We start from the raw sequence: 24,499 nt of genomic DNA on the forward strand, positions 1-24,499 counted from the left end.
AAGTTTAAAGTTTTATTTTTCAATAAAAATAAATAACATCATGATAATGAATGTAAACTGAAATTAAATTTAATCTATGTAGCATTATTTTATAATACAAATATAGGTACATAATTTTTGAAAGATTAATGTTTTACACCTATTTAATAGGTACCACATCCTTTTTTAGGTGATACCGAGAATGCTTGTTATGGAAAGACATATTAGTGTAAACGGTCGCAATTCGGCCATATATTTGGAGTAATATAAAAATTCCATTTTTAATCATTTGTACACTTTGCCACGTGAATGACGAGCGCGTTTAATTTGATTTTGGCCCACATTCGGCAATGTCCGCTCTTTATGTCTTTTCGTACTGACTCGAAAAGAGGTATTGCTTGCGACAGAATCCGTGCTGGTGGTAGATCGATGCCATTATCCTTCTCTTTTTATGGCCATAGAAGTGAAGACTTCTGTAATTACTGTGTTTGCCCTTTCAATTTTAATGCCTTTGCTTTTCTAGTGGACGAGTATTGAAATTCCCCTGTTTTGACCTGATAGCTATGAATCTGATGCAGTCTTTTGAGGCGAAGGGGAAGGGAGAGAAGAGGAGAACGGTGAGGGGAAAAACCCAGTTGAAGAGGATTGAGAACGGGACCAGCAGGCAGGTTACTTTTTGTAAGCGCAGGAACGGTCTGCTGAAGAAAGCTTACGAGCTCTCGGTGCTTTGTGATGCCGAAGTGGCACTTATTGTTTTCTCTCCGAGAGGGAAGCGCTATGAGTTCGCTAATCCCAGGTATGTGTGGATAATGCAAATTTACCCTAGATATTCGCTTGCGTTATTGTACAAATGTTGTCATTACCCTGCCGATATTTTAGAATTTGGAAACCTAGGGTTTCTACTTGATCTTATATACTCGAAAGTAACTTTTGGTTGCTGATGATAGTAGAGATATCATTTATATGGGCTTTGCTGAAACTCCCAACAGTTTCCTTTAGTGATCCGCTCGCTGGGAAATTCTTCCTATGCTTGCGACATTGCTTTTCCTTTTCTCATAAAGCGTTACAGACTCACACTCAGAATACAGAGCTTTTTACGGCTGTTCCTGCAATGCTAGAAGAGTGATGGATTCAATGTATTCATTTTCTGGTTCGCGACAAAATTCAACGGTTTCAAACATTAAAATTTACACACTCCGATTGCTATTGTTTTGGAAGAGCAGATTCAGTAATAATAATGGCACCGATGCTACGAACAGCATATTGAGGAACAGAAAAAATGTTCTATCATTTCAGGAAACATCTATAACAAAAAAGCATGTTAATAAAAAGCTGGGAATAGTTTCGAGTAACTCCCAGTCCATCAGGATTAGATACTGCCAAAATATGGATTATATTCTAGTCTTACTGCGTGCATACCGAGTTCTTCATCGAATATGCAACTGAAAATCAACACAACGTAAACCATGCAGATGTCAACACAACGTAATCCATGGTAGCATGAGCAGAAGGGACGAAGACGAGATGTCAACTGGAAGGTCATCACTAGAACAGAACTGTACATCAATCAACTGTTAGATATGATGTTGATGAACCTCAGTATGCTTTTTCCATAATTAAAAACATAGTCACATATATCTAAATAGCAATCTGGTTAACCCAATACAAAAATGTATGTTGCTCTCATGAAAGAGCCAGCTTACCAAGAATGGCCCTGATCCACGTTGTTGTTTGTGACGGTAGACCATGAATCTAGACCAAATTTAAGTTAGAAAGTATAATTCTGAGTGGCTAAAACCAGTTAAAGAGACCTTCCCTTCAAGACTATTGTACAGCAGGATGATATATACCCTAGAAGTACTTCATACAGTTTACTGATGTTATCCACTGTACCTTGTTAGACTTATTAATATACCTCAAGGTTGACAACAAAAGCAAAGTTGGGCATGATGTGTTAAGTAGAAGAGATTTCCTACCATCTCTCTATGCAAAGTAGCATCTAAACATGGAGTAGTACACTATGTAGTCGAGTTGATACCAGATACGATGGGAGTTTGCGTGGGTTTGCAATCCTCCTTTTGCACCTCCAAATGACGTCAAAGGCAAAGCTCTGCTTAGGTTTTGATACGAATATGCCATTTTCTAACGGCTTGTAGTTTACTCTATGGCCTCCAAATCAAATGCTTACATAGGTTCATTATTTATTATAGAAATCTAATGGAGTTTTAAAAAATAAGCTTATTCACATAAAAGATGAGATGGACAATGTCTTCATCATCATGTCCCATGTAGAGATAGAGATTCATTGTCAGTAGAACAGAACTGTACATCAATTACACCATCAATCAACTATGGAATATGATGTTGATGAACCTCAATATGCTTTCTCCATAATTAAAAAATAATCACATTTATCTAAATAGCAATCAGTTAACGCAATATAAATAGCAATATGGTTAACGCAATATAAAAACGTAGGGTGCTCTCGTGGAAGAGCCAGCTTACCAAGAATGGTCCTGATCCACGCTGTTGTTTGTGACGATAAGCCATGAAACTAGTCCATACCCTTAAAATAATTCGATGCCTCTAATGTTATTCAGTGTAACTTGTGAAGCTCATTAATGTCCCTCAAGGTTGACAACAAAAAAAAAAGTTGGGCGTGATGTGTTGAGGAAATTGCCTACCATCTCTCTATGCAAGGTAGCATCTAGACGTTGAACATCCAAATTAGGTCAATGGCAAGGACCTACAAATGAGGTCAAAGGCCTGCTTAGGCTTTGATATGAATATTCCATTTTGTTTTGAGCTCTGGATAGGCTTTTGACACGAATATCCCATTTTCTAACTGCTTGTAATTTACTCTATGGCCACCAAATCAAATGCTTACATAGGTTCATTCTTTATTATAAAAACCTAGCTGAGTTTTAAGAACAAGATTATTCACATAGAAGAATAGATGGAGAATGCTTCATTTCCCATGTAAAGGTTCATATTTGATTGGCAATGGATGAATACATTTTTAGAAGAATTTTTTAGTCTATAAAAGACTAAGTTGTTGTTACATGTAGGTCTCTTCACATAAGTTTTATTAAAAAATGTATTCTTCATATCCATTTGATGTGTGTTTTAAAGGACCAATGAATTGTGTAGTGGAGTTTTTATAAACAAGTTTCCCACACACAACAACACCATGGTCACCCCTCCATGGGATTTAGACATGAATGGGCCTAAATCCCATGTTGTACCACATTCCCTACCCATGAAGAGGAAATTGTGTCCATATTTACTCATTAAAACATGTCGTAGAGTAATCAGAGACCTCCTTGTATAAGTAAGCCTCAACTACCAATCTTTCCTTGTGCCACTTAAATTGAGCATCATATTTGAACTGAGTTTTGAAGATACACTTCCATCTAACAACTTTCTTCAAGGTAAAAATAAAAAACCATTTCCCTCTTCAAGGTAAAAATAAAAAACCATTTCCCTTTTGTCATCCTTGATTAACAAGTTATTGTTTGTTTTCATTGCATCCTTATGGGTTGTTCACCTTAGGATTCTTCATATGTCTTTGTGTTCCATGTCTACATGATCTTTTCTATAACAAAAATCTCTAGGTAATACGTGCCCATAATCTTTGTAACAAGAGAAAAAGTTAGCAATTTAGATCTAGGGTCATGATAGTCTTCATGAAGATTCCTTGTTTCCTAAGCATTAGTCTCCTAGTAACTTCTTATACGTCTTTGTTCCATACAATGAAGAAATAATGTGTAATAGTGTAGAAAATCTGTGATAGCTTAACCCGATAATGCAATATAAATCAAAGCAAAATACTATAACCTACTTCTACTATCAATTTGCGGAAGCTTAAAGATCGAGATGAACAATATAACCAGAAGAAGAAGAATCAATGGCATAATACACATGAAAATACTTTGGGGAAAGTCTCAGATAAAAACTCTACACTTTGTATTATCATACATGGTGGAAATACATAGGAATTATACAAAGCCTTAGCTCTCATAGCTAGCCAGTTCTCAGAACAATCCTCATAGATGCTCACAGGCAATCTTGGCTTCTCTCCAGCATTCCTCTCTGCCCTCCAAGCTCCTATTTCCTTGTGTTGTTCCTTGTGGATGATTAGCCTATTACCAAGTGGAAAAACAAGCCTTCAAAACTGCGCAATCCTCAAGGATGAATCCTTGACTGCATGCATGAGTTTTCTCCATGAGAAAACACATGCAACTGATAGTACACTGTCCTTGAACATTAATCTCAACTGGGTCTTTCTCAAAATAGACATGCATGAGCTTTTGATGAGGGAATCTTTAGTTAATTGGAGTAGCACTAGTTGAGTGCATTAATGCATCAATTGACTGTTAACTCACTATTAGTTCCTCAAATAGTTTGGAACTAATTTAACTGGACTTAACTCAGTAAACTGAGTTAACTAATTACAACTCAAATATAACTTAATCGTATCTCCTTAATTTAAGGGATAACTCTTGCATGACTTCAGAAAGACTTCTAACATGAATTTCTTCGACTAATTAATTTAAAATAAATTAATTAATTATTTCCAAGTAGCTGTTAAGATTAAATTCGATTTTAATTCACAATTTAATTCAAGCACAAATTAAATTGGAATATTCTTGTTGCCATATTTCAACACTCCCTCTCAACAAGAAAGGGATTATCTGCCACCCCGATCTTGTCTCTATGGAACTCGAATTTACACTTTGATAATGCCTTTGTCAAAATGTCAACATCTTGCTCCTTTGTTGAAATATACTGCAGCAACATGATCCTCCTCGCTACACAGTCTCTGAGATGATGATACTGGATGTCGATGTGCTTGGACCTATCATGAAATACTGGATTCTCAGAGAGTTTAATACAACTCTGATTATCACAATAGATCTCAGTTGGATCCATCCTCTGATCAAACAAACCAACTAGGATTTTCCGCATCCAGATGGCCTCACATGTTGCCTGACTTGCAGTCATGTATTTTGCCTCTGCCGAGTTGAGTGCAACAGACCTTTGTTTCCTGCTGTACCAAGAAACTGCCGTTGACCCAAGGTTGAAAATCCCTCCTGATGTGCTCTTCCGATTTGATGGACTCCCTGCCTAATCTGCATCAGTGAAGCCCTGTAGCTTAACTTTCTCTGTCAGTCTGTACCATTATCCATACTGAGATGCGCCTTTGAGGTATCTCAATACATGGTTTGCCGCCTTTCAAAACATCTTGGTAGGCTTAACCATCGCTTGACTCAGTTGGTTCACCGCATAGCACAAATCTGGTCGTGTGTTCATTAAGTACATCAGTGAACCCACAAACTACCTGTACACAGTAGCCTCTACCACTTCTCTTGAAGTAGCAACTTCTTCCCTCCAGTTACCTGTTAGAGGAGTCTACATGGGCTTGCGCTTCTCCATGTGGAATCTCCTGAGTATCTTGTTGGCATACTTTCCCTGAGATACAAACAACTCGTGATCCTTCTGCCACCCTTCCATGCCAAGGAAGTAATGCATGAGACCCATGTTTTTCATCTCGAATTCTCTTGCAAGGTCCTCCTTGCAAGACACGATCCACTGATCGTCACCGGTCAATATGAGATCGTCAACATAAAGTACGATGATCAACAACTTACCTTTCACCACGATGTTGACCTTGCAAGACATGATCAACTGATCGTCACCGGTCAATATGAGATCGTCAACATAAAGTACGCTGATCAACAACTTACCTTTCACCACGATGTTGTACAGGTTCGCATCCGCTTCACTCTTTGTGAAGCCCAACTCGGTGAAGTAGTTGTCTATCCCGGTGTACCAAGCATGAGGTGCTTGCTTCATCCTGTACAACGCTCTCCTGAGTCAGCACACATGCAACTCACGATCGAAGGTCTCAAAACCTTTCGGCTGCTCTATGTACACCTCTTCCTCAATCTGGCCATTGAGGAATGCAGTCTTCACATCCATCTGATGCATCTTCCAACCCATCTGTGATGATAGTGCCAACATAGATCTGGTATATGAGTACCTTGCGATAGGAGCAAAATTCTCATCATAGTCAATCCCCTCGACCTGTGAAAAGCCACGGACAACAAATCTTGCTTTATGCTTCTCCACACTACCATCAACAACCTGCTTTACCTTGTAAAGCCAATGGGAACTCACAACTGACTTGTTATCTGGTTTCGGAACCACGTCCCAAACATTATTATGAACTATGGAGTCATACTCCTCCACCATAGCATCAACCCAAATCAGCTGCTGCACTACTTCCTCAAAGGAAGATGGCTTGGTCTCAACACATTCCCCAACGAGGGCCATGTATCCAGTGTACCTCTCAAGTGACCTCCTTTGTCTGCACTAAGAAGATGGTGCTCACACATTCTCTCTCGCATCCTCCAACAATTTGTCAGCTTCTCTTATGCGCTTCCGTCCATCTCTGGAAGACTTTGCTTGAGTGGATGTCTCGACTCCTGAAACCTCTGCATGCAGATGCTTCGCATCAGTTTGAGGCTCCTCCTCCTTAGGAACCAACAGTTCCTCATAGCCTATAGTTGGAGCTCCCTCTCAAGGGAAACTCACATGGCCTTCTGCTCATCAAACTTGAGATCTCTGTGAACCACTGTCCTCCGACTGGTAGGCAGGTACACCAGATATTTGTGAGGTGTATCAGTGTACCCCACAAATATCCTCAACTCTGTTATCGACTCAAGCTTCTTCCGTGCATCCTTTGTCACATGGAAATATACCGATGACCCAAAGATCTTGAAGTGACCCACGTCTGGTCTCTTACGAGAGAAAGCTTCCTCTTGTGTCTCCATCCCAAGTATGCGATGTGGGCTTCTATTCTGCAAATAGACCGTTGTGTTGCATGCCTCAGCCCACAAGTGAAGTGGTAGGCCTTGGTCATGCAGCATTGCCCGTGTTGCCCCTACAATAGTTATGTTCTTTCTCTCGGCCACCCCATTTTGCTGTGGGTTATGAGGTGTCGTCAACTCTCGTTTAATTCCTTCCCCTGCACAGAAGTCCTTAAACTCTTGAGAGACATATTCTCCACCATTTTCATTTCTCAAGGCCTTGATCTTCTTCCCTAAATCTTTCTCGACCAAAGCTTTGAACTCACAAAACTTTGTGAAAGTTTAGTACTTCTTCTGCATGAAATAAATCCAACATTTACGAGAATAGTCATCAATGAAAATAACATAATACCTTTGCTTCGCTGTGGATGCCGTCGAGAATGGTCCACACAAATCAGTATGAACTCGCTCTAATATAGCCTGTGCTCAACTGTCTCGATCATGAAAGGAAGACTTGTTGCACTTTCCCAAGGTACAACCTTTGCATGTGTCAACTTGCTCAAGTTTACCTTTGAGAAGTCTTGTAGATATCTGTTGCATTATCTTTAAAGCCCCATGATGCAAATGGTCCAACCACCTGTGCCACAACTCGCCAATGTCTTGGCTTTGCACCAATTCTGCTTTCGTACTCAATGTTGCACAATCATCTACCTTTAGTTTATAGAGATTCTCCACATGAATCCCTATCCTCTTGGTCTGATCTGTGGCTATGTGTCTTAGGAACTCCTTTCTTTTACTGAAGACAACATTGTAGCCTTTGTCCTCCAACATCGCGACCGATTCCAAGTTCTTCTTCAATCCAGGCACATACATCACATTTGTCAAGGTGAAAGGAGCTCCATGCTCCCTCTAAAAATCAATGGTGCGCACTCCTGAAACACTATACCTTCCGTCGTCACCCATATTTATGCGCATATTCAGGTCTTTCTCCTCCAAGGCACAGAATAAAATTTTATCACTGGTCATGTGGAATGAGGCTCCACTGTCAAGTTACCAGACAGAACCCATCATCGATGACACCATGCATGCGATGAGGGTAAAGTCCATTTCGAAATGAGAGGCTAATGCCTCACCTTTTGATCCTTCCGAGGATCCCTTCTTGGACTTCTTCGATGGGCAATTAGTTGCATAATGTCCCATCTTGTGACAATTAAACAATCTTACTTTAGACATGTCACCCTTCTTCCCTCCATGAGAAGAATTTGATTTGAAATGGGAAGCCTTCCCCTTCCCTTTCCTTGCCTTACTTGCTAAGGCCATATTTTCTTCATCATCATTCTTGGATGAATAACCATCTCGTGTGCTCCTCCTGAATAAGATCTGAACACGGTTATTTCCAATCCGGCAGTTTCTCCCTTCCATTCAAAGAGACCTGGTAGCTATTCCAACTCTTTGGAAGGTCAAGGAGAGTGAGGCTCACTATATCATCATCGGCAGTAGTTATTCCCACGCTGCCAAGCTCATCTCTGCAGGTGGTGAGCTTGTTCATATATGTGGAAATAGTATCGCCCTTCTCCATCTTGATTCTTCGAAGCTTATCCTTGAGCGCCAACTCCCTCAAGGATGATTCGTCTCGCCTTCACCACACAGTTCTTCCACTCAGCCAACTCTTGTGCATTAGTTGAAGTTGGCTTTGGGATTTCTTCGTTAATGAATTCCTTCAGGCCATTGTCTTCTAATACAACCTCCATTCTATCTTTCCATGCTATGTAATTCAAGCTACCTTCCAAGGCATACTCGAGTCTCAAGCCATAGAACGCCATTGGCCAACCTTGAAGTATGATATGAATTCGATTTGCACCTGTAGGCTGTAACCCCGAACTTCAAACTTCAAATTCTCTTCTTAGTATACTGTTCACAGCTCCGACACCATGTAGAAAATCTGTGATAGGTTAACCCAATAATGCAATATAAATTAAAGCAAAATACTATAACTTACTTCTACTATCAATTTGCGGAAGCTTAAAGATTGAGCTGAACAATATAACTAGAAGAAGAAGAATCCATGGCACAATACACATGAAAATACTTTGGGGAAAGTCTCAGATAAAAACCCCACAATTTGTATTATCATACATGGTGTAAATACATAGGAATTATACAAAACCTTAGCTCTCACAGCTAGCCAGCTCTCAGTACAATCCTCACAGATGATCACAGGCAATCTTGGCTTCTCTTCAGCCTTCCTCTCTGCCCTCCAAGCTCTTATTTCTTTGCGTTGTTCCTTGTGGATGAATAGCCTATTACCAAGAGGAAAATGAGCCTTCAAAACTGTGCAATCCTCAAGGATGAACCCTTGATTGCATGCATGAGTTGTCTCCATGAGAAAACACATGCAACTGATAGTACACTATCCTTGAACATTAATCTCAACTGGGTCTTTCTCAGAATAGACATGCATGAGTTTTCGATGAGGGAATCTTCAGTTAACTGGAGTAGCACTAGTTGAGTGCATTAATGCATCAACTGACTGTTAACTCACTATTAGTTCCTCAAACAGTTTGGAACTAATTTAACTGGACTTAACCCACTAAACTGAGTTAACTAATTACAACTCAAATATAACTCAATCTTACCTCCTTAATTTAATGGATAACTCTTGCATGACTTGAGAAAGACTTCTAATTTGAATTTCTCCAACTAATTAATTTAAAATAAATAAATTAATTAATTCCAAGTAGTTGTTAAGACTAAATTCGATTTTAATTCACAATTTAATTCAAGGACAAATTAAATTGGAATATTCTTGTTTCCATATTTCAACAAATAGGAGATTTGTAAACACTTTGATGAATTATTTCTATGTCAACAAAAATAATAAAATAATTCGATGATGGATTGTGAGTCACTCAAGCTAGTTCTTCTTTGAGGGATCACGGAGGATATGTTGGAAACCCTTAGCATGTTGTTTGGAGGAGATATATATATCATTTATCCTTTGATGAAATCAAACTGTATTCAATAATCACTCTAGGGTTGCTAGAAAGAAGGGTAGGGTTAGTTAAGGCTTGGTTAGTTCGTCTCACTCCACAGCATCCATCAAGAATGAGATAGGGAACATGTTGTAGGACTTCAAGAGAGAAATGTTGCATATATTTTCATTGCAAATAAATACCATGCAAATCAAGAGAAAGTAGTAGGAAACGAAAAGGGCACCGACTATTTTCTACCCTAGATGAAACTAAAGACATTCTGGGAATGAATGCCTATTGAATGTCATATAAGTTTGCCTAGTCTTGTGAAGAAAATCATGCAATAGATAAATGTCCTTCTTTGTATACCAAGGGGAAGAATGTGGGTCAGAGCAACATTGCTTCATTAATCAAAGAAAACCTCAAAGACCTTGACCATATCAACAAGGCATGCAAGGTGCACACTATTCTTATTACAATCCAAATAAGAATGCACCTTTGAAACCTTGGTACTCTTCCACTCATCCATCATAGTCCACACCTCCTTATTAGCTTTATGCTCCTCTATATCCTCCTCAACATGTCAACCACCCTTTTCAACTATATCCACCCCAATTTTCTCAATGGGGCAACCCATTACAAGGGTGGAGGTCTCAAGCCAACTAGCCTCCTTTATTGCCTCCACCCCAACCTCAACAACGACTTACTCATCCTACTCCGTCTAAGAAATTCAAATGTCTCCTCAACCCAATATGAAACTGAACAACAAGAAAGGATAATAGGTCTACAGTGGAGAGACATTTTATCGAGCTTGTTCTATGGAAATTCAGGAGATCAACCTAGGGTTTCGGACAATGTTTTTAGATAACCACCCACCTTCTCCACCTAAAGAGCTTGAAGAAGAGAAGGAAGAGAGTGTTCCTCAAGTCAATCCACCTCCTCTTCTTGAGAGGTTGATCCACCTTAGCCAACACACCGCAGAAGAGGGTGAACGTCTGGGAGAATTAAAGAATTTGTGTTTAAGATACCCCTTCTCCAGTCGATTAAAGATCTTCCCATGTATAATAACATTATCAAGGAGAAATGTTTCAAAAAGCCTGGGAGAAGAAAAAGAGACACCCCACCATAAATTTTGTTGGACAACTTTTTTATTTAATGCTTGGGAGGGTGATTTTCCTGAAATATGTAGACCCTGGAAGCCTAGTAGTAGATGTGCACATTGATTGCCTTATAGTCCCTAATACCATGATTGATCTTAGGGCTCTAATCAATGTGATGGGTAAGGAAACCATGCTAAAGCTAAATCTCCAAGGGGTTGTTAGGTCCCTATAATACTAGTGATTCCCCCATTATTATTGTCATTATAGCCCCTTATTGTTATTGTTGTGCCCCTGTTGTCCCCATATTATTATTATTGTGCCCCATAAAAACCCGCTATTGTTATTGTTGTGCCCTTACATTATTATTGTTATGTCGGCTCTGATTATATTGTGACCCCTTAGACTCCTATATATAGAAAGGAAGTTTTGTCATTTGAATCATCCAAGAATTATTCATTTGTGTAATGTAAAAGAGGTTTCCCCCTCGAAGAGGCTTATTTTGAAATCGTTGATCTAATTCTTCTTCTATTTGGTAAGCTAGTTGCATAATATTTGGTATTGGAGCTTTGGATTCTAGTGTTTCGTTGCTTCAAACATGTTGTCGTGGAATTTTATCTATAACTTGTTCTCTACAAAGCTTCAAAAGTTGAAAGAAAACTCATTTGAGACAAAATTGAGATGAACATTGTGTCCGAATTTTAGATCGTTTCTCGATATATTTTCGGAGATATTTATTGAGGAAGTTAGGGTTTTTGCAGGATCCCGAATTCCATCTCAAACATCTGACATTGGGAAAAGCATCATAATATTCTCTGTGAGCATCGGATTCAATATCATTTTTAGGGCCTAAGGTCGAAACAAATGATATGTGGCACTTCGTACAAGTTAGCTGTACTAATTAATTCTATAATCAGGTCATTGTAGGAGATTGGACATAAAGTCTTCTTGGAAAATCCAATCTTGATCAGACTTATGTGATTGGAAAGAGGACACAGAGAGCTACCACATGTCGAAATTTCAGACCTTGGAAATATGAAATTATAGAGATACAACACATTCAATATCGAGCTCCTACAAAGCGAAAAATGTGGTGTAGTATTTTTAAAAATTTGCATAAGTTTTGTTTGAAAAGTTAGTTTGAAGTGATTAAAAGGTCACAGGGAAAAAAATTATCATTAGTTGATGCCCTGAAGAAAGAAAGTGGCAACACCTAGTAAGAAACCCGAAAGCTCTACTATGACACATGAATAAGAGGAAGAAATGCAACATGATATATCAAAATTACGAGACAAAGGGTAACAAATTTCGTTCTTACAAAAAGTAACAGAAGCTAAGATGGATGGTTTGAATAATGACATCAATGGTATAGAAGCAAAATTGAAAGGAAACATAGAAGATTTGAAGAAATACATGGAAGGTTGGAATGATGGTTTGACAAAGTTGCTACAAGAAAGGCTTCCTAATGGCAAAAAGGTAGTAGAGGAAACTCAAAATGAAAACAAAAGAAATGCTAATCATGATTTGGAGAAAGACAACATTGAAGATTTGAAGAAGGACATGGAAGGTTTGAAGGAAGGTTTGACAGAGTTGCTACAAGAAAGACTTCTTAATGGGGAAAAAGTAGTAGAGGAAACTCATGATGAGAACAAAAAAAATGTTAATCATGATTTCATAGACTCTAACATTGTAAAGAAGACCCACCATGTTCCAAAGATCGATATGAAGAAGTTTGATGGCAAGGATTCTACAAATGGAACAATATTTTGATTTCCATAATGTGCAAAACACACAAAAGGTACGCATTGTAACTTTATATTTGGAACCCAATCAGTTTGTATGGTATCAATGGCTTTACTCTCGTAAACAAATTGTTACTTGGTCAATTTTTACGGAGGAAGTGATAGCACATTATGAGGATACAAAAAGAAACACCTTTTTTTTCCAATTGATAAATCTGAAACAAAAGGGTTCACTGGTGGAGCACATTGAGGAATTCTAAAAATTGAATATAAGGGTAAGTGATATTCTAGAAGAGCATAGGATTGATGTGTTCCTAGGGACTTTTAAGGATAACATCCAACATGAGGTTCGCCCTTGGGAACCTGATTCATTGGAGAAGGCATTCAGGTTGGCAAGAAAAATTGAAACAAAAATTATGGCAACAATGAGGCCTACCACTCACAACTATAAAGGTGGAAGTATTGTTGCCCCTAACCTTCCACAACCTACAAGGTTGACACCACAACAATTGGACGAAAAGAGAGCAAAAAGACTTTGTTACAATTGTGTTAGCAAATACACTAAAGGTCATAAGCGTGCTGAGAAAAAATTATTTTACAAAGATTGTGAAGAGGAGGAAGAAAATGAACACAAAACGTCAAAATAAGAGGATATACACCAGGAATCAAGCCTAGATAAAGAAGAAATGAATCCGACCATATCTTGTAATGCATTGGCAGGAATTACCACTCCTCAAACTCTTAAGATAGAAGAACATATCAAGAAGAAAAAGGTAATAGTGTTGATTGATTCATGTGGTACCCATAATTTTATTCATTGTAAGATAGCCAAGGAATTGAATAGATTCCTACATCCAACACCAGAGTGTCAAGTAATGGTTGCAAATGGAGGAGCCATAAATTTCTCTGGAAGGTTCCATAATATCAAGATATCCATCGGAGAATATGTATTAAATAGTCCAATGCTTTCTATTCCAATGGGTGTTGCTGATGTTGTAATAGGAGTCCAATGGCTACAATCTTTGGGTATGATAGCTTTTAATTTTCAAGAACTTTTCTTGAAATTTTTTTCGGAAGGAAAGGAAGTTGAATTAAAGGATAGAAGAGATAAACCGTGAAAAATAATCAACTCTAACGGCATGACAAATCTTTTAAAGAAAGAACAACGGGGTGTAATTGCACAATTATGTTGACTATAGGTTCCCACATTGAAATCATTTAAAGAAAGAACAACGGGGTGTAATTGCACAATTATGTTGACTATAGGTTCCCACATTGAAATCATCTATTTGTCTAGATCTCCAAAAAGGCCTGGACAATCATTCCAAGGTGTTTGAGACTCCCAAAGGCCTCCCACCTATTCATGATCATGATCATGCTATTAATTTGATTCCATGAAGTGTTCCTGCAAACATTAGGCCTTACAAATATCCCTATGCCCAAAAGAGTGAAATTGAATGTATGGTTGTAGAAATGCTAGAGGCTGGTATAATTCAAACTAGTCAAAGTTCTTTCTCTACTCCTATATTATTGGTGTACAAGAAGGATGGATCATGGTGCATGTGTCCACATTATAGGGAGCTCAACAAACTCACTATTAAAGATAAATTTTCCCATTCCCGTCGTCGATGAATTATTGGATGAATTACATGGAGAAATTTACTTCACCAAGTTGGATCTTCGTTCAGGATATCATCAAATCAGAGTGAAGAATAAAGACGTTCCTAAAACAACAATTAGAACTCATGAGGGTCATTATGAATTTTTAGTCATGCCTTTTTGCCTTACCAATGCACCTTCTACATTTCAAGGATTGATGAATTCCATTTTCAAACCCTTCCTTGGAAAACTTGTGTTAGTATTTTTTGATGATATACAACTAGAGCAAGTCTTGGAAGGATCATGTTCAACATGTTGATAGGGTGCTCAAGCTAGTGAAGGAGAAACAATTATATGCAAAAACCTCCAAATGTTTCTTTGGAGTATATGAGGTGGAATATTTGGGTGATATTGTATCTCATGAAGGTGTTGAGGTAGACCCTAGCAAAATTAAAGCCGTTAAGGAATGGAAAATCCCCACATCCATAAAGCATCTGTGAGGATTTCTCGGGTTGAAAGGGTATTATCGGAAGTTTGTTAAGAATTATGGGAAAATAACAATACCTCTAATAACATTACTGAAGAAATATGCATTTTCTTGAACTGCACAAGCAACAAAGGCCTTTGAACATCTTAAAGAGGCAATGTGCCAAGCACTGGTCTTAGCTATGCCAGACTTCACAAAAAACCTTTATTGTGGAATGTGATACCCCAGGAAATGCAATTGGTGTTGTTTTAATGCAAGAAGGAAGACCCATTGCTTTTAAAAGTCGTCCAATCAAAGGAAATTATTTACATAAATCTATTTATGAGAAGGAAATGTTGGCAATACTACACGCACTTAAAAAATGGCGACCTTACCTAATGGGAAGACACTTCAAGGTAAAATCCGATCATGATAGTCTTCAATATTTTTTAGAACAAAGATTATCTTTAGATGAGCAGCAAAAATGGGTCTCAAAGATGTTGGGTTATGACTTTGAAATCATCTACAAAAAAGAGAAGCAAAATGTTGTTACAGATGCACTCTCAAGAAATGATGATAATGTAAAAGCATTGTTTTGTGCTATTTCTATCATCTAACTAGATTGGATAAATGAAGCCAGGGATGAATGGAAGAATGACGAAGAAGTGTGGGAACGCTTTCAAAATTTGCAGCAAGATCCCAGTACATCTAATACATTTAGCTGGAAAAATGATTCGTTATGGTATAAAGATCGCTTATACCTCTGTAAGAATTCCCAACTCAAACAAAATATTCTTCTTGAATTGCACACCTCCCTTAGGAGGGCAGTCAGGATTTTTACAAACTTACAATAGGGTTAAGAAGGAATTTTTATGGGATGGCCTTAAATGTAATATTCAGAAGTTTGTGGCAGAATGTTTGGTTTGCCAACAAAATAAAGTTGAGACAATTAAGACCCCGGGTCTGTTACAACCTTTATCCATTTCAAGTCAACGTTGGGAGGAGGTTTCAACAGATTTTATCATAGGTATACCCAAGTCCGAAGGAAAGAGTGTCATCATGATGGTAGTTAATATACTTACCAAGTATGCACACTTTTGTGCATTATCTCATCCATTTAAAACCAATACAATTGCTACTACATTTATGGAAACAATTCAAAATCTACATGGAAACACAAAGATTATTGTAAGTGATAGAGATCCCATTTTCACTGGAAATTTTTGGCCCGAATTATTTTCTTGTTTGGGTATTCGGTTAGCTCATAGCTCATCTTATCATCCTCAATCTGATGGCCAAACTGAGATAGTGAACAAATGTTTGGAATGATATCTTCATTGCTTTGTATCTGATAAACAAACGCAATGGTTCAAGTGGTTTCCTCTGGCAGAATGGTGGTATAACACTTCCTTCCATACTGCAGCAAAAATGACACCATTTATGGCACTTTATGGATATTATCGACCATCCATCACAACATCTTTAAGAGAAATTAGAAGGTTCAAGCAGTGGAAGATTACATTGAGCATCAACAACAGGTTCTCCAACTCTTAAAGGATAACCTCACTTCGGCATAGAATAGAATGAAACAAAAAGCAGATCAACATCGCAGTGAAAGAAGTTTTGATGTAGGTGACTAGGTATTTTTACGACTACAACCATACAAACACATGTCCCTCAAGCAAGCTAAGGACAATAAATTATCACCAAAGTATTATGGTCTGTACAAGGTGTTGCAAAAGATTGGTACTATGGCATACAAATTGGAGCTTCCCGCATCTTCTCAAGTGCACCTAGTTTTCCACGTTTCATGCTTTAAGAAGGTTATAGGTGACAAGCTCCCAGTTCAAACAATATTGCCAGAACTTGACGAGCAAGTAAATATCATATTGGAAGCTGAAGTAGTCACAGAAACAAGAACTCGGCAACTACGAAATCGATCAGTATCTCATCAAGCGGAAGAACTTACCCGCTAAAGATTACACATGGGAGGAAGAGAATTTTATACAAAATCATCCAAAACTACTCAAGCATTGAAGACAACACTTTTTTAAGGGGAGGGGCATGTTAGGTCCCTTTAATACTAGTGATGCCCCCATTATTATTGCCATTGTAGCCCCTTATTGTTATTGGTGTGCCACTATTGTCCCCATATTGTTATTACTGTTCCCCATAGAATCCCGCTATTGTTATTTTTGTGCCCTTACATTATTATTTTTATGCTGACTTCGATTATATTGTGACCCCTTAGACTCCTATATATAGAAAGGAGGTTTTGTCATTTGAATCATCCAAGAATTATTCATTTGTGTAATGTAAAGGTGGTTTCCCCCTCGAAGAGGCTTATTTTGAAGTCGTTGATCTATCTCTTCTTCTATTTTGTGAGTTGGTTGCATAACAGGGGCCTTGAGGAAGACCACCAGAGTGTTACATCTTGCAGACAGATCCACAATAGCTCTTAAGGGAATTGTTGAGGATGTTATGGTCTCCATTGACTCTTGGGAGTATCCTACTAATTTCCTGGTTCTCAAGCCCAAAACAAATTTTAATGGCTATCCTCTCATCCTAGGAAGACTATGGTTGGCCATTGCTGATGCTTACATTAGTTGTAGGGTTGGGAACATGACCATTAAGAACGGACATTTATCGAAACAATTGGTATTGTTTGCTCTTGCATAGCCTTCCATTGAGCATGACTTATCCTTATCGTTAGTAAAGGAGGAAGAAGATGAATTGTATCACACCACCCCTTACCTATCTACACTCTAGATATTATTACAAGAGGGGGGGAACCTAGTGAAGATGACCTCATTAACCATATCCTTCAGAACCAACCTTCCACTCCCATACCAATTGATGAGTTGATGAAAGAATCAAGGAGTAATCCTTAGACTGACTTTTGTCCTATTGACTCAAGTCTAGAACATGTCAAGATTGTAGAGTTTGGCCCATCCAGAACCTTAAATATCAACCCTTATCTCTCAGCCAAATAGGAAGAACAATTGTGCAATGTGTTGAGGCAACACCTAGATGGTTCTGCTTGGGATTACAAGGAAATGAAAGGTGTGCATCTCTCAGTTAATACTAATCATATTTAGATCAAGGAGGGATGCAAGCCCGTGAACAACGATAGAGAAGGATGAATCGAGCTCTTAAGGACATTTTGAAAGAAGAACAACAAATTCTACTGGATGCAGGGTTCATATACCCCATTTCAGATAGTGAGTGGGTGTCACGACTTGTTTTTGTTCCTAAGAAGAATGGGAAGTGGAGAATCTGTGTTGATGACCGAGAATGGAACAAGGCTACAAAGAAGCACCATTTTTCTTTACCCTTCATTGACCAAGTCCTAGATGGCCTTGCAAGGAAGAAATTATTATCCTTCCTTCCTGGAGTTAGTGGATACAACCAAATCTAGATCAGCCATGAAGACCAAGATAAGACCACATTCGCTTGTCCTTTGGGTAACTTTGCTTATAGAGTTCTTCCATTTGGTTTGTGCAATGCCCTTGCTACTTTCCAGAGGGGAGTTTTGTGTATTTTTTATGAACCTGTTCATGACTCTGTTGACATATACATGGATGATTTCACTCCTTGTGAATCTTACTTCCATGAAGCTCTCTCTAATCTATGCAAGGTTTTGAAGAAATGTATTGAAATGAATCTCTTTTTGAGCCCTGAGAAATGTGAGTTCCTGATGAATGATGAGGTTTTCCTTGGCCATTGCATATTTGTTATGCAATCATCTCACAAAACAGAAGAAGAGATAGATCAACGACTTCAAAATTTGCCTCTTCGAAGGGGCAACCTCTTTTAAATTACAGAAATGAATAATTCTTGGATGATACAAATGAAAAGACCTCCTTTATATATATAGGAGTCTTAAGGGGTCACAATATAATCAGAGCCTACATAAAAATAATATTGTAAAGGCACAACAATAACAATAGTGAGCTTCTATGGGGTACAATAATAACAATACAATAAGGGGGTTGCACTAATAACAATAAGGGTCTACACTAGTAGTATAGGGACCTGACAATATCCAAGGAAGGGATACAGGTTGACTCAAGCAAAATTTCATTCATCAAAAGGGTCCCTACACCTCAAAAGCAAAGACATTTCAAGAGTTTCTTGGGACTCGCTGGGTATTATAGGATATTCATTAAAGAATTTAGTAAAGTGGCTTCACCTTTGTTTTCATTGTTGGCTAAAGCTTAAGATTTCTGTTGGAATGGCAATTGTCAAGAAGCCCTTGAAGTGTTGAAATAAAAATTGACCACTGCACCCATCTCAAGGGGTCCCAACTGGGCATTGCCTTTCCATATCCATACTAATGCATCAGATAAAGCTTTGGGGGAGCCTTAAGACAAGTAAATGATAAGTTTCCTTATGCTATCTATTTCATTAGTAAGAATTTGTCTAAAGATGAGTTGAATTACACTCACTGAAAAATAACGCCTAGCTATAGTACATTCTTTAAATAAATTCAGGCATTATATGACTGGGTAGCAAACTTTTTTTCATACTGATCATGCAACCATTAAATATTTGATGAATAAGCATGATTTCATTACTAGGATAATTAGATGGTTGTTATTGTTACAATAGTTTGATTTGACTATTATTGACAAACCAGGGAAAGAAAATGTGGTTGCTGATTTTTTGTCCAGGTTGATCTTGCCTGCAAGTAATGAGGAGATAGTGGATGATCAAATTCTGGATGAACACCTCTTTGCCATCTCGGTGATTTCTTCTTGGTTTGCGGACATATCCAACTTCTTGGTTACTGGGAGGTTCGCTCCTAATATATCATCGACAGAAAAGCAAGATTGTTAGGAAAAGCTCTCCTTTCACTTGGATTGGGGGCAATCTTTTCGTATTGGGACTCGATCAGATCTTGAGGAGATGTGTACGAGAAGAGGAGGTCTTTGACATTGTCTCAGCATGTCATGATGGACCTTGTGGAGGTCATTTTGCTACAAAAAGGACAACCTTTAAAGTTTTACAGGTTGGTTACTATTGGCCCACTTTACATCAAGATGCAAGGAGATACACTATTAGATGTGATCAATGCCAAAGGATGGGAAAATCCACACCCACGGATGAAATTCCCCTATAACATTAAGTGGCCTTAGATCCATTTGGCAAGTGGAGCATGGATTTCGTTGGGCCAATTGATCCACCATCAGGACAGAAGAGGTACATCATTATGTGCACTGATTACTTGATAAATTGTGCTGAGACAAAGGTAGTCAAAGCAACAACTGAGTAGAAAGTGGTTGACTTCTTAAGAGAAAACATCTTCTACAAGTTTAGGTATCTAAGGGAGGTAGTCACCGCAGTAGGAAATATTGGGTAGAGAGACTAGTAGACCACTTGGAAAACCACCAATGGATTCACTCCATATGACTTTTTTTTATGGAAAGAAGGCTTTGCTTCTGATTCAGTTTGAATATAGCACTTTGAGAATGAAAGTTAGTTGGAATTAGACTTCACTACATCACAACGAAAAAGGATACTCCAACTTAATGGCTTAGATGAGTTAAGAATGCAAGCTCTCCTTCACATTGAATTCATACAACTACAAAGGAAGGTCTGACATGACAATCATATCAAGGAAAACGCTTTTCAAGAAGCGGATTGGGCCCTATTATATGATTATAGTTTCAAATATTTCAAAGAGAAGATAATGACAAGATTTTTGGGTCCATACCTAGTAGAAAAGTGCAATGAAAATGGATTTGTCCAAATCAAAACCATTGATGAGGAAGGAATTCCCTTACTTGGGAATGGTTTTTGTTTCAAGCTATAAAGAAGACCTCTATCCAAGGAAGAATTTATCAGTTCAGTCAGCAAAGAATTAAATGTGACTGGGAGTTTCATGGCCCATCATCTATCCATCATCCATCCACTCCATTTCACCAAAACATTGCTCAAAATTTCCACTTTGCCCTACCTCTAAAAAAATACAAAAAACACTATACATCAACCTACGTGGATCAACCTTATACATCTTGGAACCTTGGCATTTTATGGACTTTTAGGCACCTTTCAATAAGAGGCATTAGCTAGTAAAAGTTTTTGTCTGAGTTTCTGTGTAGTTTTTTCTTCTCTAAGTCATATTTTTAATGAATGCCTAACCGGTTGACAGAACATTGCCCTGGGTTTCCCTTTTTATTAACTTTGCTAAGGTTCCATGTCCTACAGGCCTACGTGGAGTATCCAATTCAACGACGGTTTGTTGAGGCACAGGTGCTTACCTTGTGGCTTATATATATTTTGTCGGGGTTTCCTTTTTTTGTTTTTTTAAAGAATATCAGTTCCTTCTCTTCTCTGTGAGTGCTATTTGAGGGTTCCAGCCAAAACGTATGTCTTCTCATGTTTTATGTTAAGCTCGATTTCCAGATGCACTCGCTCCTACATTATCGCACTAATTATTGACATTTTATGTTCACAGGGAAGGAATCGACCATGGCATGGTCCCCTAATAGGTATCACTGTCCTTTAGTGGTATTTATTGTTGTTAATGGATTTTTTCTTCACATTGTATTTCTTCCTCTTGTTCTTATGGGGCTTTTCCTTCTTTTTGTTTTTCCCTTTTGTAGGCACTTTCCCAGTCATATCTCAATTGTTTTCTCGTTTCGAGACTCCCTTCACCACTAGTAGTTGCTTACACTGTCACAGGTCATCTCCTGCTGATCCATGCTCCTATTGTTCCTTCCGGCGGTCATGAGATATGGTTCTCGTCTTCGTACTTGGTCTGCCACAAAGACTCTTAAGACCATTCTCTCCTTTTATAAGATCTTGTGGTTGGTGGAAAAAGGTTTTATAGTATTTAAATTTATTATTATTATTTTTTTTGTTCATAGCGTGGCACCAGTATATACAGGCATATCAAACTTGAGCGTAATTTTTATTTTTTGTCAGTTACAAATTTGCTTATACCCATGTTTCAATTCTCGCTTGTACTTATATTGAACAGAGGTCCTTGAAGGATTTGGGAAAATATGTATTAATATTTTTATTTAATTTAATAATAAATTTTTGAATAGAATTTACAGTTCTAAAGGGCTGCAAGGTTAATTTTTTTTTCCAAAGTGATTCTACACTGTATGAACTACTTGTTGATTGTGATGGAGGATATTCCAATATTCACTTGCAGTTCGAGGAAGGTGTCTTTTTTTCCTCCAGTGTGATTTACTGATACAATTATATATATATATATATATATGCTCAAGCCTTTGATTATTTTCATGGTTAATTTGGACTGTGATAACGAATGTAATGGTTTCCAAGAGATATTACATTATTTTCTTCATGGTCAACTAAAGTCTCGAGTTAACCCAAATTCTTTGGTTTCTTTTATTTTATTTAAAAGATGTGGTTATAATGTATGTGTCTTACATATAGACATTTTTTTATGTATTTTCATTTCTACCAAGGTGCATATTAATGAGCCTCCGTATTGTAACAAGAATGTTGCAACTCCCAAAGCTACTGAATTTAATTATCAACCTGGGGTTAGTACAAACTTAAGAGGTATCGTCACTATATGTGCAACATACAATGTGTCATTCTTTTGCTGTCATGATGTAATGGAGTGCATGTACTAAAGTCAAATCCTAAACTAATTGCAGAAAATGAAATGTTCGAAATGGCAACCTCAACCAATTACAAGAAAGAAAGTACAAGGAAAGAAATATATTCTAATTGCATAAAGTAAAGATAATGAAGTAAATGTCAACCATTACATTTCAAAGAGTTTAGATCCATTAACATAGTTCATTGGATGTGGCAATCAAGAAAATCATCATTGTATTATTCAATCCATAAATATGTCCATTAGCACAAATCACTGAAATGTTTTGCATGGGTAAAGAGGCAATTCATAAGCGGTCTTTAGTCTTCCCTAATAATTCATTTAGAGTCTAGGGGTCTTGATTCAACCCTAAGGGACAATAACCAAGTTTCTTGAGTGAATTTGGGCAAGTATATGCATGTTGGAAGGCTACTACAGAGTTTCCTGTACTACCACTATAGGAAACAACATATTTTTATGGGGAGTTATAATTCACCGAATGACCAACCAAATCAAATTCAAATTGGATGAGACAAATATTTTTATTTACTAGGGTGTATTAGGTCTCTATTCCAAGTGAAATCATTCAAAAATACCTATGTTAACCCATGTAAAAAATGGCAAAAAATTACTAGTCTAAAATTTAGAAATTCGAGAACTAGTGAGCTAGTAAATCTATTAAATGCCTGACTTAATAAAGTGCAAATGAAATGGGGTCATTTTTGTTATTAACTAGAATATTGTTTTGATATAATTCAAGTGGAACCAACTCGATTGAAGCTCGTTAGCATGCTCTAAAAAATAGCAATAGTTTATTGTTATTTGCCACAAAGGAGTTCCAGAAATCTGGTTTTGGGAATAAATGAACTAATTCGAGTAGCTCAATGATTACTATGACCTTGAAAAGCTTTTCAAAGAATGAAATGATGCTTGTGATCCTGCAAAATAATTTGCATCAACCATTTAACCCAATTCTACAACAATAAACCATTAATACTAAATGTGGAAATAGAAAAAAACAAGAACAAGAGATGTATGTGAATAAGAAGTGAAAAGAAGAAATGAAAATGATACAAAAGGGCTTTGAGGCTCTTGGGATGACCAAGCCCAAGGAAGCTTAGAGTCCTATGAAGGAGACCAAGATTTAGAAGTTGAACATGTCACCAATCTTTATTATTTCCATCAATAAAATTACATCCCTGCAGAAAATGAAAGTGGAGTTGCAAAAGTACGAGTTTTCTCCACAAGAAGACTAATAAAAATCTACCCCTAGAGGGAAATTCTACTTGGTATTTATACAAAATGAATAGGAATCAATCCCCATGAAAGGAGGAAGCTTTCCACACCAAAATCCCTTGATTAGTGGATTTGGTTCCCAATACTAAGACTCTGCATTAAATGGCAGGGAACACATTCATAGTTTTTCTCAATCATTGGAGCTCTACAATTTGTGACATAATTTCAGAATATCTTGTTGATTTATTATTTAATATTGATCCTCTTGTAGTAGGGAGAAAGTCCCTAAATTATCTCCTCCTCTAAATCTTCATACTCTACTCAATATAGGCATAAATATGAAATTATCCATAAACCTTCATAATGAAAAAATTAAAATTAAAAATACATTATCTAATGCAAAAAGAGAAGTTTAATGTTGTGAAGGATGGTCAAATGAGCCTTAATTTATGTCTAATATATAGGCACGGGCCTTTATTTATGACTAATTTGGAGGCCCATCATATCCCCCTGCTGAAAGTGTTGTTCATCCTCTGAGAAACTTAGTGACCTCAGTGTGCCTCATTCATGGCCCTAGTGGCCTCTCTCTTATGCATTCTTTAGTCCTTTCTCTTAAGAATCTTGGTTGTAAATTCTGTGAGGATAGGCCCAAAAATGTAGTTGTTGTTTTCATGATTTCTTAACAGTATTTCAAGCAAAAAAAACATAACCTTTCTCTTTGCAAGTGAATTTTTTTGGCTTGTATATCCATTTCATTCATATCCTCTCCCTTGGGACCTTCATTCCATTCACTCATTTTTCCAAAACTGTCTGTGCATAGAAAAAATCACATTGTTTCTTGAGACCATTAGTTTACCTTCTTCCCCTTATTCAATATGGGTTCTTGAATATTTTTCAGCTTGGCAAGGTCTTCCACATCCTTTCCAAAACCTTATGCTACCTTGTTCTACCATTTGGACACCTTTGAAACCTTCAAAATGCCTTTATATGCAAACTAGGACATCCTGTAGTAAT

General features: G+C 37.6%; 1 protein-coding gene across 9 annotated transcripts in view; it reads left to right on the top strand.

Moving 5' to 3' along the window:
• Window positions 1–361: 361 nt before the first annotated feature.
• LOC149212085 (MADS-box protein SOC1-like) overlaps window positions 362–24,499 on the top strand; it is a 334,072-nt gene continuing 309,934 nt past the window's right edge. For 3 of the 9 annotated variants that reach the window (XR_016250208.1, XM_089390561.1, XM_089390562.1), the window contains exon 1: window positions 366–775. Coding sequence is in view for 8 of the 9 variants with exons in the window: in XM_089390561.1 (XP_089246687.1) it covers window positions 543–775 (233 nt within the window). In the remaining variant the exon portion in view is untranslated. Of the gene's footprint in view, window positions 776–24,499 lie in introns of all 9 variants that reach the window. The other 6 variants (XM_089390558.1, XM_089390560.1, XM_089390555.1 and 3 more) reach the window with 4 other exon arrangements.

The sequence above is a fragment of the Pinus tabuliformis genome, chromosome 1_1 (genome assembly GCF_031772625.1).
Source record: "Pinus tabuliformis cultivar Carrire ecotype Pingquan chromosome 1_1, CPIR1, whole genome shotgun sequence".
Taxonomy (NCBI): domain Eukaryota; kingdom Viridiplantae; phylum Streptophyta; class Pinopsida; order Pinales; family Pinaceae; genus Pinus; species Pinus tabuliformis.